At 39.1% G+C, this 15,122-nt stretch overlaps 1 protein-coding gene across 2 annotated transcripts in view; it reads right to left on the bottom strand.

Moving 5' to 3' along the window:
* UGGT1 (UDP-glucose glycoprotein glucosyltransferase 1) overlaps window positions 1–12,157 on the bottom strand; it is a 37,881-nt gene extending 25,724 nt beyond the window's left edge. For both annotated transcript variants that reach the window (XM_039728053.1, XM_039728054.1), the window contains exons 1-12: window positions 12,025–12,157; window positions 10,200–10,282; window positions 9,526–9,656; window positions 8,556–8,668; window positions 7,162–7,336; window positions 5,748–5,844; window positions 5,102–5,180; window positions 4,811–4,911; window positions 3,898–3,997; window positions 2,747–2,807; window positions 1,103–1,194; window positions 107–257 (exon numbers count right to left, since the gene is read on the bottom strand). In XM_039728053.1, coding sequence (XP_039583987.1) covers window positions 107–257; window positions 1,103–1,194; window positions 2,747–2,807; window positions 3,898–3,997; window positions 4,811–4,911; window positions 5,102–5,180; window positions 5,748–5,844; window positions 7,162–7,336; window positions 8,556–8,668; window positions 9,526–9,656; window positions 10,200–10,282; window positions 12,025–12,149 — 1,308 coding nt within the window. In that variant the 5' untranslated portion in view covers window positions 12,150–12,157. The remainder of the gene's footprint in view (window positions 1–106; window positions 258–1,102; window positions 1,195–2,746; window positions 2,808–3,897; window positions 3,998–4,810; window positions 4,912–5,101; window positions 5,181–5,747; window positions 5,845–7,161; window positions 7,337–8,555; window positions 8,669–9,525; window positions 9,657–10,199; window positions 10,283–12,024) is intronic.
* Between the last annotated feature and the right edge of the window lie 2,965 nt (window positions 12,158–15,122).

The raw sequence follows: 15,122 nt of genomic DNA, 5'->3' as shown, positions 1-15,122 counted from the left end.
TGCAGTTTCAGAGCTGATTGTGAGACAAGGACAAAAGCTCCCCTGACAGCTTAAGAATGCACTGCCCAACAGCAAATCAAGTATTTCTATCAAAACCCATACTCACTGAAATGGCAGGGCTTCTGATGTCCACAGCATAGTCAGAATCTGATGGCTGGATGTTCAGCTTCAGGACATTGTGTAAGGAAATTCCCTCAATTCCCAAGCTGTGCAGGCCCTCCATAACGCGGGCTTCATTGCGGAGCACGTCAATCAAGCTGCAAGGAAAAGCAAAATGGAGTTGAATTCATTTTATGTTTAAGTTGAAAATAACTTACTCTTACCCTAAGTTAACAGATGAAAGGTACCAACAGGCCTGTTGTGCCAGAAATTAGTTCTTATTTATCACCTGTTTCTTACTGTCCTAAAAAACTTAAATCTATTCAATTAGTATTGTGTAACTAGGAAAAGAAACATTAAATCAGGATAACTAATCTGTTATATATATATGCACACATTTATTTAAGTTGAAAATAACTTACTCTTACCCTAAGTTAACAGATGAAAGGTATCAACAAGCCTGTTGTGTCCAGGCATTAGCTCTTACTTATCACCTATTTCTTACTGTCCTAAGAAACTTGAATCTATTCAATTAATATTGTATAAGTAGGAAAAGCAACATTAAATCAGGATAACTAATCCATTATATATATATATACACTTATGTATTATTGAAACACATCTTGACAAAGGTATAGGGTGGTTTCCAAATGAAAAATTTACAGTGGTTTATCCTTTGAGAATCAGTCTGCTGTCTTCAGAATAAATCTGTATGCTGACAGCTGAGAAAACAAAATCTTGCTAGTCACAGCACAGGTCAAAAGAACAGCACAAAGGTGACTTCTCATTCCAATCTTCAGAGTATTCCACTTTCCACATTAGATTTGTTTTGTTGGAAAGGCACTTTGAATAAGACAAGGAACCATGATTTTCTTTTTACAGTACTTAACAATTAAACCTAGTCTAGATTATGAAGAAGGTTCAAAACTTTATCAGTCATGCATAAGAAAGATGCAAGTTTCTAAACAGGATGAAATTATTGTTAAAAATAAAACATTCCTACCTAAATATATCCTGAGTGTCTAGGTCAATAAGTAGTCCATTGATGAATAGGGCAGAATCTCCTGGTTGCAATCCTAATGTTCCCTTGAAATACTGAAAAGAATTAGAAAGCCATTAGAAGAGTGCTCTGCACAGAAAACAATATTACAGAGTTTAATGTTGGTTTTTTTCCAATAGGTCTTGTCTTGCAATACCAGTTACAAATTTCTATTTAGAGGCATGATGAACACTGAAGGAGAAACATTGTGTTTGGATATTTTGCAACACAACCATCATGAAGACTGTGAGCAAAGCAAACAGAGGAATAGCAGAAGTACCCATGAAGTACCAAGAACAGGAAAGTAGCTTCTGATCAGAAAAAATTTACATTTTTTATTAAATTAATAAGGCTCCCAAAAAAAAAAGCTGAGTGTTACATTGTATCTTTCTGTGGATAATTACATTGTAAACAAATGTAACAGTAGCAGTGAACCTAACTATCAAATAACACCCACACAAGTGAGTAGTGCAAAGAACAGCTCTGAAGGGCACAGTTAGATACAGCCTGGTCTGGTTGTAGCAGCCCAGGTATCCTCTGAATAAAAATGAATCCACAAAATCATGGGTTTACTTGGGGACCAGAACCTGGTCTAACACACAACAGAAAGGCCACCAGGTACCTTTAGCTTGGACTTGCATCCTGTACTTCATCCCTTCCAGAACCACATGGGACAAGAATGTCAAGCCCATCCCTTCACCTCTGATTTCATCACTATTGAACAACAAGGCATTTCTCTCTCAGAACAGGAACCTCAGGGGACTTGTAGCTCTGCATTTACTACTAGACTCACCAAATATCATGTATTAGATTTCTAAACAATGTGTGTGTGTACTTAACATGCACTGTCTTTTTTCTAATCATACCAATAAGACTGAAATGTGTGAACAGAGCAATGTAGCTCAAACAGCAAAGGCTGCTGTTTGACTTTTTTTCATTACTATCTTAAACTTTTGTTTTGCACTCTATCCAAACCACACTACCTGGCATATTTTAGTTGCACAAATTTCTGTACAAAATCCCCAGGTGGCTGTTGGTTTTTTCAGTGCTTTGCTAATGCCAGGACACAGCTGAGCTGTCTGAAAAACTTCTGCAGACACAGACCCTACTCAGTGACCTCCAGAGGCCCTTCGTGACCTGGGGAGTTTTATGATTCTGTTTCAAAGCACATCTAGACTTAGCTGGTAAATTTTATCCGTTCACTAAGCACCAACATTGAAAACATTTCCTCCACACAGAACGAAACATTCTAAAGCCACAGCAGGTTTTGAATTTCTTCTGTGACTTCCTAGTGATCACTGATGTACACAGATATCTAAACATTATCTCAAACTGTATAAGGAGAACTAATTTTCTTCTGCATTGATAAAACTGTAGGAAGATGCTTAATATAGCTGGCTTTTCAAGCAATAAATTTCTAACCAGAGCAGTATTTTCATATTTGACCAAAGAAGTCTAATTATGTTCCTTATCCATGTTTGAAAATCCACCACTTCTTCACTTCCCAGATGCATACTACAAAACTGTGTGTGAAAATACTGGGTCATTATCTTGAGCAACATGCAAACCTAAGTGCAAAGGCACTGTGTTACTTTTTGGACACATTACCTTTTGGTTCTCTTCAATTTCTGCTCTGAGTTCCGAAGAAACAACTGTTTTTGTTATGGCTCTACAAAAATAAAAACATCATGCTATGAATCTTCTTTCTTTTTATCTGCTGGATAGATATCTACTTATCCTATCTTTTGTACGTTACATATGAAAATAATTAACTTTCTAGTATAAAGAGGTGCAGCAAGAAGCAGTTGCACTTGGTGACATCATAAATAGTAGGATGCAGCATTTTTTTAAACTGTATAATCCAGCAGCATAGAAATGTTAACCACATGCCAACTCTCAGTGTCTAATTTCACATTAACCATAATAAAAGTGTGCAGCTGCCAAAAATGTAAAGATGGAGGCTGACAACAGAAAACAGGGGATTTCACTGCTCATGGTGGGCTCCCATTCCTTTCCTTACTTTGGATCCATCATCAGAGGGGTGAGCAGAGCCCACAGATCAGCCTGAAAACACAGTGAGATGCAATGCCTGCCTTAAGAAGCCCTAAATAACAACTTAACATCAGGTAATGGGAAATAAAACCAGAAATCAGTGTATTTTTGCATTCATCTCAGGTGTATCTCCCACCTACTCAAAAAGGTTCTGTGATATCATCTCCACAGTCCAGACAATGAAATTTATCAAGGGAAATATATCTCTAGGCTGGCTGGCCATGCTAGGTCATACTGAGTTTTTTGAAACTGATTTGAATTTGTTAAAGACAGTCACTGACAAAGTGCAAAAACCAGTGGAATTGCACACCAGCCCTGACATGAGACTGACTGGGTTGTTTGGCAATGTAGACCCCAGAAGAAGAGTGGGACCCTGTGAACAAATAAATGTTAAGATCATTAAACAGAAAACCCAGCCATTAAATTCTCGATGACTTTATGTAATAGCTTTAGATGCATTTCACAATAAAACAGCATGGGCAATTCTGGCAAACTTTCTACCAGGCCACATCAGCTGCCATCCAAGAAAAACACCATAAAATCCTCTTTGTAACAGTAGGCTGAAGAACTTCCCAGCATAAACATCCCCCAGTGTTTGCTTCCAGCTAAATGCAAGTCAGAATTAACCCAACCAATGCTGCTTGTCTCAGGTCCTGCTCAGGAAAAGGAGAGTAATAAAATTTTCTAGGAGTAAAAATGAAAGTTACCTGGCCTTTGTAGGAAAGTTCTGACTAAGATCTTTCATGACCATCAGGGCATCCACAGGGGGAGCAGTCAAAATGCGAGCAGCAGTTTGAAAACTCAGATCTTAGAAGTGAAAAACAGAGGTCAACAACTCAAAACTGAAAACAAGGCAATGCAGAGACATCTTAACTTTATCTTGCAACTTTTTTTGCATGTTACCTAAGGAAATTCACTTTCTATGAGCACCTATAGATACTTTTAAACTCATCTTCTTTGTATTCAACTTCTGTGTGTTGCCTTGAAGTAAGTAACCCTCTCCAAGTGAAGCAATGTGTGCTCCCTACAGGTTGTTTCAGTTTCTCCTTTTCTTTGGCTGAGCTGGAAGGATCTGCCCTTCCACTGATATAGGTAGATTCCCTGTGGCTACAACATATATTCAGCCTTTTGAATTAGTCTTTTTGAGAGGATGAAAAGGTTTTTCACAGGTTTTTATAGATGTTTTAAGGGAATGAGGCCAAAGCAGCATGTAATTGACTTTGAAATAGTTTTCCTGTGGTCTTGAGAAATCTCGAGATTTCATATCAGAAGTGTGATCATGGAAAGAAACTTTGCATTCCTTTCTTTTCTGCACTCAGCAGCCCATACAAGCAGTCAGTTTAAGAGCAAGTAGCTTACTGTACTTCACAATACAGAAAACAATCTTCATGTCAGAAGTCCCATGAAACAATGCCAAAAGCTATTTCAACAGGAAAAGGTACTTTAAAAACCAAGTATTTTCCAAGTGAGACTGAGTGCAGGAATTTACAGCCAAACTCTGTCAGCTGTACACAACCACTAACAACCTCAATAGTGTAAAACACCAGAAAACATATTTACATTGACATATTTACATTTACATTGTTTCAGACCATAACTGAAAGCCTTTATCCAGATTACCTTGGAGCTGCCATACTTTCAAAGGTGCCATTTCATTGGTACTTTCCACGAGGTGTTTTCTGAGCTCTTTCAGCTCTTCTGACAAGTCAGGATACAGCTGCCTAAAAGGATACAAGGGTCAAACAACTCCTGTAGTTTCCTATCAGAAAGTCTGCTGCTAATTTAAAGAAATTAAAAAGTATGCTGCTACCACACACAGGAAACTCAGACATGTAAAAAGTAGTAATAAAGCAAAAGATCAGCATTTCTGCAACAAGTTTTTTGATATGACGAAGTCCAAATGGGTTTTACCTTAGTTTTCCAAACAGAAATCCTTGCACTTCATCAATAGGGTCATTTTCATCTATGACTGTAGCATTCACATCTGTGCCTATAAACACACAGAGAACACCACTAGCACCAAGCTATTCCCAAACAGAAAAGCAGGAAAATCTGGGGTTTGTGTGTGTATGTGCACACGTAAAGAAAAAGTACACACAAAGATTACACTATCAAAATAATTTTGGCAGATGCATGGGAGTTTGTAGAAGAGAGATCAGTGCTCCATAAAAGCAGGAAAACAAAAAAAAGTGCAGAATTCTGAGAATTCTGTCTTTCCCTCCCCCCGTACCAAAAAAACAAAAAAAACAAAAAAAAAAAACACCACGAGGAACAGGGAACACAGTCTGCTCTGAGGATGGCTGCAGAGTAGCTGGTAAAAAATTATTTGCATTAGTAGTGCCATTACTAAGATCTACTCCAGGATTTCAGAAATGTGGAAGTGCCATGGCAAAGATCTGTTCAAAGATCTGTTTCATAAGGAACAAGCTCCCAAAAGGGATTTCAGAGGTAAGGAAAGAAAAATATCTGCAATTCAGACACTCATAGCAAAACAAGTATAAAATTACCTTGGCAAAATTAAAATGATCACATTAAAATACTTAAAATAAAAATTCACCTTTCACCTGGGTATCATCCTTGGCCTTATATTCTGTACTTTTAATAGCCAGTTCTACACCATAGCCAGAGAGGTAGACCTTCTCCTTGCTGGGATTCTGTAAGGAAAAGCCAACAGTGTGATATTGTCATCTTTGTTTGATCCAAAAAAGAAAAACTACCTCTTCCCAAAGCTGAGAAATCTCAGTCTGGGATTTCAGACATAATGGTAGAGAGAAATAAACACTGTGAGTGACTCTGCAGAAACGTACTCTAATAATTTTATTTCCTACTGGTTTTCGACACGCTTCTTGAAGTTCACCAAGCAAGAATTATGTCTATGAACCAAAAAACCATCAAAATCCACAAAGTAAAGAGGAACACAAAGCAGTGTTTTCAGGATTCAGTGTGTGAGCAAAGCCGAGGGAGACAGAGTCCTGTTATCAAATCAGACAGAGGGTGGAAAGGACTTCAGCTCAAAGTTCAAAAATGAAACATTCACTGAAAAGCTACCACAAAGAATGACTAGGAATAAAATAATGACAAAAGACAGGTGCATAATTAGTTCTGCCTTTAATGAGAGAAATATGACCACTTCCTAAAAATATTTTGAAGTATATTGGAGTCACATAACAGTACCAAAATCTAAAGTGCAATACACTGAATTTTGAATGTAAGTACTCCTCCCAACACTACTTCCTTTTACAAAAGGAGTGTATGCAATGTATGACTTTATTTTATTAAAAGTACAAATAATATTAGAAATTAATCAGCTAATGCCTTTTTTTCCCCACATTCAAGCCTGACTGCTACACTGCAGGTTTTGGCAATACTTAGTAATATTCAAGTATCAAATCAAAGAACTCTAGTTCTTCATACCTTTTGAAATGTAATTTTAAATACTAATCCAGTGGCTATGCACAATTTAGTGGAGGAAGATGGACACCAGGATAAACTGCACTAGAAATGGTAAGTGGTTCTGTAAAAAAATTACTGCAGAAACAATGTCTTGCTTTTGAAAATGCTACCTAAATGTTAATCCTTGCTTTTTATATTAAGTAACTAAAGTAACTAAGTGGCCTGACTGTGAAAGATCTGACTACTTCCCATGCTCTCATATGGGTAGAGAAACACTTTTTTTTACACTAAAGTCTCTAATTAATCTGGAATTTAAATCTGGATTTGTGAAATCAAACAATCTTACTTAAAATCTTACTATTAAAAAATCTTACCCTCTTATAGGAGATTTAAAATATTCTGTATTCCTCAGCTACATGGAATAAAAAAATAAAACTTTGAGTATTCCAAGTAAATTAACAATGAGAGTAGGCAAAAGTCAATTTAAAGGGAACAAATCTGGGTCAGATTTCTTTTTGAAAACCAAGGCCAGTTACTCAATTTCAAATACCTCTGTTAGAATGCACAAATATACTCACAGCAATGTAGTGTCTGAGCACATAAGTGATTTCTCCTGCCTCAGCCTTGGAAACAAGCCTCCTGTGGTGCCTGTAGAACTCCTCTGAGCCAATCTCTGCATAAAGGATGACCACAGGACTTTCAGGGTTTGCTGCTGGGTACTTGTGGTCCCCCTTGAACAGAAATGGCTTTGGCCTAAGAGGGAACAGTGAAGAGTCACAGTGTGAGCCACAGCATTTCCTCACTCAATGCAAAATGCACTTTTTTTTCTGTTTATTCATTTTTCACTGAATACATATGTTGAGCTATTCCCACATATTATATCAAGGCTGGCAGCACCTGGTGCACGTTGACAAAAGCTTTGTGAAAAATGAACATATGAAAAGAAACAAGTGACTAAGAGCTATTTGGAGTCTAATATGATCCTAATTTTAAAAATAAACTACTTCCCTTAGAATTCCAATTAACTTTCTCTCCTGATGGTGATTCATAAATTCTGTATGGAAAATTTAAAAGGCTGATATAGAACAGATGTGCCAAGGGCACAAATTCATTTGAACCTGGTCCTTGGCTTAGTATGCAAACAAAAAAGTGAATGAAAAGTCTATTTTCAGCTTCTTTGTTTACATTTAGTCTAAAGTGCAATAAATACTTAAAGTACTCCCAGTAAGTCAGAAGAACAGCATGTGAGCTGTAGATGCCATATGCCTGCACATTGACAAAAAACTCTGTATTCTTAAAAGAACCAAATAACCAAGATACAAAAATTGTATTGAAAACAAAAATGTTTTAATATTATGAAAACAATCTGAAATGTAAGGATTTGGTTGGTTTTGGTTTGTTACTTGTTTGGTTTTTAAAATAAGTATTATATTTTATACCTTCTTTTTGTTATTAGCAGTTACAATCAAGTTTTATTCTTGTAGAGAAATCTAAATTTTAAATATATTGTGTGGTAATGGTTTTCTTTGTCAATGCTGAGAAAACTATACAGAGAATGAAATACTGTGCTTGCTTTCACCCACTCATAAAACAATTTGTTACATTAACTCTCATTTGAATATGCAGCACAGCTCCTCCTATTTTCCCTACCTACTGAAGGTTTTACACACCCCTGAGAATTCCTACTGCCCTTCAACAGTTTCCAGCTACTTCCAGAATTTGTTTTCAAATTTTCCTGTGCACATTCCTCTTCCTAGCAGAATCATCAAAGAGCAAGTGATAAGAAAACCATCATTGCAATCTGAATTAACACCAAATAAGAGACTGCCACTCCAGTGCCAACAATGGACAGCAGAAATCAGCACTGAAGAACACAGAAACAAAAAGTTTATTGCAACCTCTTCACAGCAATAAGTCTAAAGTTAGGTTTAATTTTAAGAGCTAATCCAGTAACAGGAAATTAAACAAATACCTGTCTGAAGCTGCCTGTAAAAGTTTTCCAAGAGAGTCAAATTCACATGTTTTCTCCCCATGCACAACAAAAAACAGGGTACAGCCCTCTGGTGGAGATTCATCAGCTGCTATCTGTATAAAACATTTATAATAATGTAGGTTGAAGGTTTGCCCTTAGAACAAGTGAAAATTGTAACAGTGTAGCTGTGCAGCAAACTATTATTTCCTACATTCCAAACTTGTACTTCTTCTACGTTCATGACACAATTTAAATGCAAGGTGAAATGGCAAGATGGAGAGTTAAGCCTTTGCTTATTTTTCAGTCTGTTACTATTAACTGTAAGGTTAGTTGCAGATACAGAAAGCAAGGGGTTTTGGTTGAGGTTTTTTGGGGGTTTTTTTGTCTTAGACATAACAAAAATCTGTATTTGTTAAATATCAAACGAGAAAATGAATCCACATGAACAAGGAAGACCTTATACAGTATTACTTAAATAAAGCACATCCTCATGTGAGACAACTTCCAAATAATTTAAAATATTAAAAAAAGAACAGAGAACACAATGAACTTTTATTTATGAGTTCTAATCACTCTCTCTCTCTCTATAGATATATATACACACACACACACATAGATATATATATATGGATTACTATCTATAAGTTCATCTGAGCAGCAGGAACAGCAGCAGCATCCCAAGTACAAATGGAGCCACAGAGATGGTCCTCACAAAAATCTTTGCACCAATTCTTACTGCAGCAGGCATGAAGATATGCAGACATATCAAAATGCCAATTCTTTAGTCTAACTCTAGACAAAAATTCAGCACCTCATGAAATTTGTATACACATCCACTCTGTAGCTCAGGGGGACAGAGCAGTTAATCAGTTCAGGTTTTTTATATCTCAAATGTTTCCTTCCACAGGTCCCTCCTTCCTGAGCCTTGGTAAAATGCTCTGCACATCACCTGAGCATTTCCTGTACTGACCTGTTGAAAAGCTTGAACTGCTGCAGAGTAGGAGCGTAAAGACAAGGAAAATTTCAACAAATTCTGCTGCAAAGGTGACAGACTCTGGCAGGCCACTTTCAGCATTTCCTGGTAAGAAGAATAATCACTACCTGCAAAATCAAAGTACAAGCAGTTATCTTTCTATCCCATAATCTCATTGAAGAGAGGCTTCTCATCCTGGTGTGATTTACACCAACAGAAACCTATTACAGGATTTCTGAGTATGCACATGACCATTCCTCCTCCAATTTCATTACAGCCAATTCTACAGATGGATGAGAGTGAACTTCAACAGAGACCCAGGAGAGTACACTTCAATACATTCTTGAGGATGTAAACATGGGCAGGGGAGGAGGGAAACAGTTTAGAGTTCCCATATTATTTCATCTGAGAAATAGTAACACACAGAAAAGGCATTTAAAATATTTCATACTTCATGCTGAAAAAGAATCTGGCAAGCAAAATGTTTCAGACTCATCCACTACAGCTTTTGTCAAATGGATATTCAAAAGCCTTGAGCACATTATAGCAAAAAATATTACTGAAATAAGTACTTTATGAAAGTCAAATGAGGATTAACATAATGGAAGACAGAATACTGTGCTATGTTTTTCAACTAGCAGTCAGCATTGAGAAAAACTATAAAAACTTACCATCATGCTCAGCTGTCTTAATATTCTCACTGGCTTCAACAAAATTCCAGAATTTTTCTTGACCTTCTTCTGATAAAAATTCACTAAGTAAGATGAGAAGAGTTAGATCTACAAATTTTCTCTCAAGTTACAAATCTGATACCCTGTAATGCTTTACAGAAAGTTAGCACCTACCACCTATATCAGCAAACTGTGCTACTAGAAAAAGCACTGCAAAAAAGCTAAAACCAAACAAACCCAAACAAATAATCACTGCAGACCAGCACAAACACACAGTACAGCAAGCAGCTTGTAAGGCACCTCCTGATCCTTCAAATGCCACTAACAGGCAGCAGTGTCCATCCTGGCAGCTCTCCCCCTAATGCATTTCTTTGCAATCTCTCTTTTATGAGAAACACACATTTTTGTTCATTTTGCTGAAACAAATTGCAATTATGAGCTTTGGTGGAGATTTTCTGTTTGCTTGTTCTTGAACAAGCAAAAGGAGAAGTCACAGCTTCAAACCACGTTACAATTTCCATCTATAAAGCATACAAGGCTAGATAATGAAATTCATCCTCTGAACATTGCCAGGCACAAACACTGTATCATGGCCACACATGTAACAGACTTGCTATGCTAAAGGATGCTACAACAGAATTTTGGAGCCTGCTCAGTGCCACAGTAACTTGTGTGATCCAATCCAAGTGTTGCTGGAACCCCTGGGTAACAAATTGCAGTGCTGGGCTCAGTGCAGTGACCAGCAGGAGTGATTGGACACTGCAGTGCTGCATCATGCTGCAGTTCATCCCAGGTGAGCTACCCTGCCCTACCCAAAGCCTCTGACTACAATGGATCAAGTCTTTGGCACTTTATTTTGCTTATTTGCTTAGTGTTTCTCATTCCCTTACGTTGAATTTCTCCCTAGCAGTGTCACATTGTCTCAGGGTACTTAAATCCTGGCATTAACACCTGTGCTTTGCATTTTACTGCTTAAGGAACTTTCACTCTTCAGCTTCTCCAGAGAAGGCTACAAAAAAGTAATTTCACCTAGGACACGCCTGTCCTCTGAATGAAAGCCATGCTGATGTGAATGAAACCCAGCAATGCTCAACTATTTTCATGTGGAACAACTGCAGTAAAACAGACAAAATTCCACATTTGGCAATACTCTTAAGTGATACAAAATTAAGCACACACTAACTTGAAATTCTAAAAGTCCTACTGACATCTCCAAACTAAAACATTACAAAATTAAACAATGAGGGATTTCAAAATCACTAAGCAGACTAGCACTGAAAAGACAGCATTTTGTTTTCTTTTCATACAACACCTTAAAAATAAAGTCTGTAATACCATAGCAGAAATGTTCCCAGGGCGACTTGCACAATATTTAACAAAGCAATTGACTTTAATCAATGCAAAACTCACATGAACAAAGTTAAACTCAAGCTTTACTGAGCTAAATATACACGAGCAGCAGATGTGTACCAAAACCTACAACACTGAAGTAAAATACCTTCAGCTACAGAATCTTACAAGACCGTGCTGAATTCCTCTAATGCTTTGAGTAAAACTTCATAAGGCAAAAAATACCAACTATGTAATTGTTTATGGTCATTAATGTTTGTTCTAATGCAAAATGAGAGAATTTATCACACAAAACAACCACTGTCTCCTCCAAAATCCTCCTCCCATCTCCCCATGCTCAGCAGGGATCACATTCCCACATTACTGCTGTTGTCAGTGACCAGCAACCAAAGTGCCACATAACAAAGAGAACACTTTACTTTATCCTCTAAGCATATTCTGATTTGACAATGAAAAGAAATCACAATGCACTTACCTTGTTTCAAGGAGTAAAGGAGTTGAAGACCACTTTGTAGTTAGAGATGTTGTCACAGCCTTAGAATCTGCTTTTACAAGTGAAGAGCTGAACCAGACTCCAAGAACTGCAATAAGTATTCCCATTTTATAGGAGACTGAAAATGATGAAGGAAAATAGTAAGTCTTGCATTGTCTCTTCTTATAAATACAGGATCTTAAATATATTGAGACGTATGTTAAGATTTTAAACTGCATTTAATGCAATACATTAGTGAGATGATCACACTCTCACCTGGGCTTACAAAATCACAAACTTGAAGAGAGGCAAGGAATTTACAAACTTACTCCTGAGATGTAATTAAACCTAAATCAATTCCAGCTTCCTCTGTGTTTATGCTTTCTGTTCCAGGACACCAACACCACAAACTTCTTGCTTTGAGAGGTATTACAAACTGCACATATTTTATATTGGGGGGCAAATAACCCACATTTTATAGGAAGTAAAATCACACTTTGTGTTAGGAAAGATCCAGCAGCTATGGACTAATCCAGGCAAGGGTGAGGTTCCCCAGTCAGTCCTTTAGGATTTTTGGGGAATGAAGAAACAAGTATTTCCTGGCTGCACTAAGCACCACCAAATTTAAAGCTGAAAAATTAATGAAGTCATGCAAACAGACTCAAATTAAAAAACCAACTACGAGAAGTGACCAAAAAACCCAAATTATTCCATTTCTTTATTGTCCTTCATTTTGTGTATTCTCAAGCCTTTGTATTCTCTGGCCTACACCCCAAAAGAAAGCCAAGAAGGAATTTCCTTGCCCACAACTCTTCAGCTTATGGAAGACCTGAATTCTTCTGTTGGTTTTCCATTACATTCTCCAAAGACTCAAGCTGGTTTTGCCCCTCTCTAATATAGTATATTTATATTTATTACACACCCAATATGCACTCAAGTACTCTTTCATTTCTTTATCTTTTTTTCCTGGATAACTCATTTTCCATGTCCCCCTGCACCTGAAAAAATGTCCTGCTGCAATTCTACATGTATCACACCCAACAACCTGCGAGGATCTAACTTTTGTCTCTTTTTTATTACAATCTCAACATAAAGAATAGGGTTATATATCTGTAGCTTTAAGCTACCTGTACATATACATAGACAAACAAACCAAATCCTGCTCTCTTTAGAAGTTTACACCCCTCCAGCCAAATGTTTCCCAACAATAACTCAGACATTGTTGTTTCTCTGGGAATAAAACCAGAAATTCCTGCTGTGATCTCCAAAGAGCAGCTTGGTCAGCTGCACAGGACATTTGCTTTATGCCACACCTGGGAAGCAGACAGATGGCATCACAGAGTGGGCACAGCCATCACGCCCTGTGTGCAGAGGGGGAAGCTCAGCCAATATTTGTGGAGTGAAATACTGGCTGCTGCCAAGTGCAAGGAAAAACCACAGTTCACAGCTCCTCCCAGAGATGGGTCCTTCTTATTCTCTGCAAATCACACACTGGAGTTTGGAATAGGTAAATGAATATACCCAACAGCACTCTCATGGCTAAAGCTCCTGTGCTGCTCTCTTGTGCCTGCCTTCCTGCTCTGGGAAAGACTGAATTAAAAGCCTTTTTCTGTATGAAATAGGGAAAAAAAATGACACATCTGACATTGGACACAGTTTAGCCAACTGAAAACCTGCACATTAGAAATCTACAATTCCTCAATAACAGCCATAAAACAAAGGAATGACCAGTATCTCAAGTTAAAATACACCACAGAAACAGGCAAGAGGCACAGGAATGAACAAAAGTGACACAAGAAGCTCCAGCTCTGTGCCAGGTAACAAAGCAAAACCCAATGTGAATTACAACACCGCAAAGCAGTGTAAATATTTTTCCTCCTTATTTTTCTTCCAATTCCTCCGTCTAAAACACTCCTGGAAACCTGCACATGCAGCCTCGGGGGAAGGAATAAATCATATCAGAATCACACAGCCAGTGCCCTCTGCCGCAACAGCACTCTCATGGCTAAAGCTCCTGTGCTGCTCTCTTGTGCCTGCCTTCCTGCTCTGGGAAAGACTGAATTAAAAGCCTTTTTCTGTATGAAATAGGGAAAAAAATGACACATCTGACATTGGACACAGTTTAGCCAACTGAAAACCTGCACATTAGAAATCTACAATTCCTCAATAACAGCCATAAAACAAAGGAATGACCAGTATCTCAAGTTAAAATACACCACAGAAACAGGCAAGAGGCACAGGAATGAACAAAAGTGACACAAGGAGCTCCAGCTCTGTGCCAGGTAACAAAGCAAAACCCAATGTGAATTACAACACCGCAAAGCAGCGTAAATATTTTTCCTCCTTATTTTTCTTCCAATTCCTCCGTCTAAAACACTCCTGGAAACCTGCACATGCAGCCTCGGGGGAAGGAATAAATCACATCAGAATCACACAGACAGCCAGTGCCCTCTGCCATGCCCTGCGGGGTCAGTCTGGTGGCAAGCGGGTGAAGGGCACGGGAAAGCGGGAGCGAGGGGCGAGTCCTGCTGCAGGCACAGCGCTGAGGCACCGGCACGGGGATCGCCGGTACCGGCGGGCACGGATGGCGCCGGGGGGCACGTCCCGTAAGGGCTCCGCTGCCGTGCTGCGACCCAGCCCGCGGCCAGAAACCAGCCGCTGCAGCGCTGGGCAGCCAGGGCTCAAAGCGCACCTCAAACCCGGCCCGGCACGGCGTGAATGCTGCGGGGCGAGAAACCCGAGCGCAGCCTCCGCCGCTCCCCGGTCCCGCTGTCCGACCGACCCCGCGGGGCGCGGAGGCCGCTCGAGGGACCCCGCCGGACACACGGACACAGACACGGACAGACAGACAGACAGGGGACATTGGGGACATGGGGATGGACAGACAGGGGGACAGACAGACAGGGGGACAGGGACAGACAGACAGGGGGACAGACAGGGGGAAAGTAATGGGGACACACAGACACGGACACAGACACGGACACGGACACGGACACGGACACGGTTCGCCCGCAGCCCGGGCCCACAGCAGCGGCTGCTCCCGGGCTGCTGTGCCCTCTCGGTGTGACGAGGCAGCGCCCGAAGCGAAGGCGGAACCTGTC

This window comes from Passer montanus, unplaced genomic scaffold, assembly GCF_014805655.1.
Source record: "Passer montanus isolate IOZ18808 unplaced genomic scaffold, ASM1480565v1 scaffold63, whole genome shotgun sequence".
Classification (NCBI taxonomy): Eukaryota; Metazoa; Chordata; class Aves; order Passeriformes; family Passeridae; genus Passer; species Passer montanus.
Note: the sequence above shows the minus strand (reverse complement) of the source record. Positions and strands in the feature narration are given on the sequence as shown.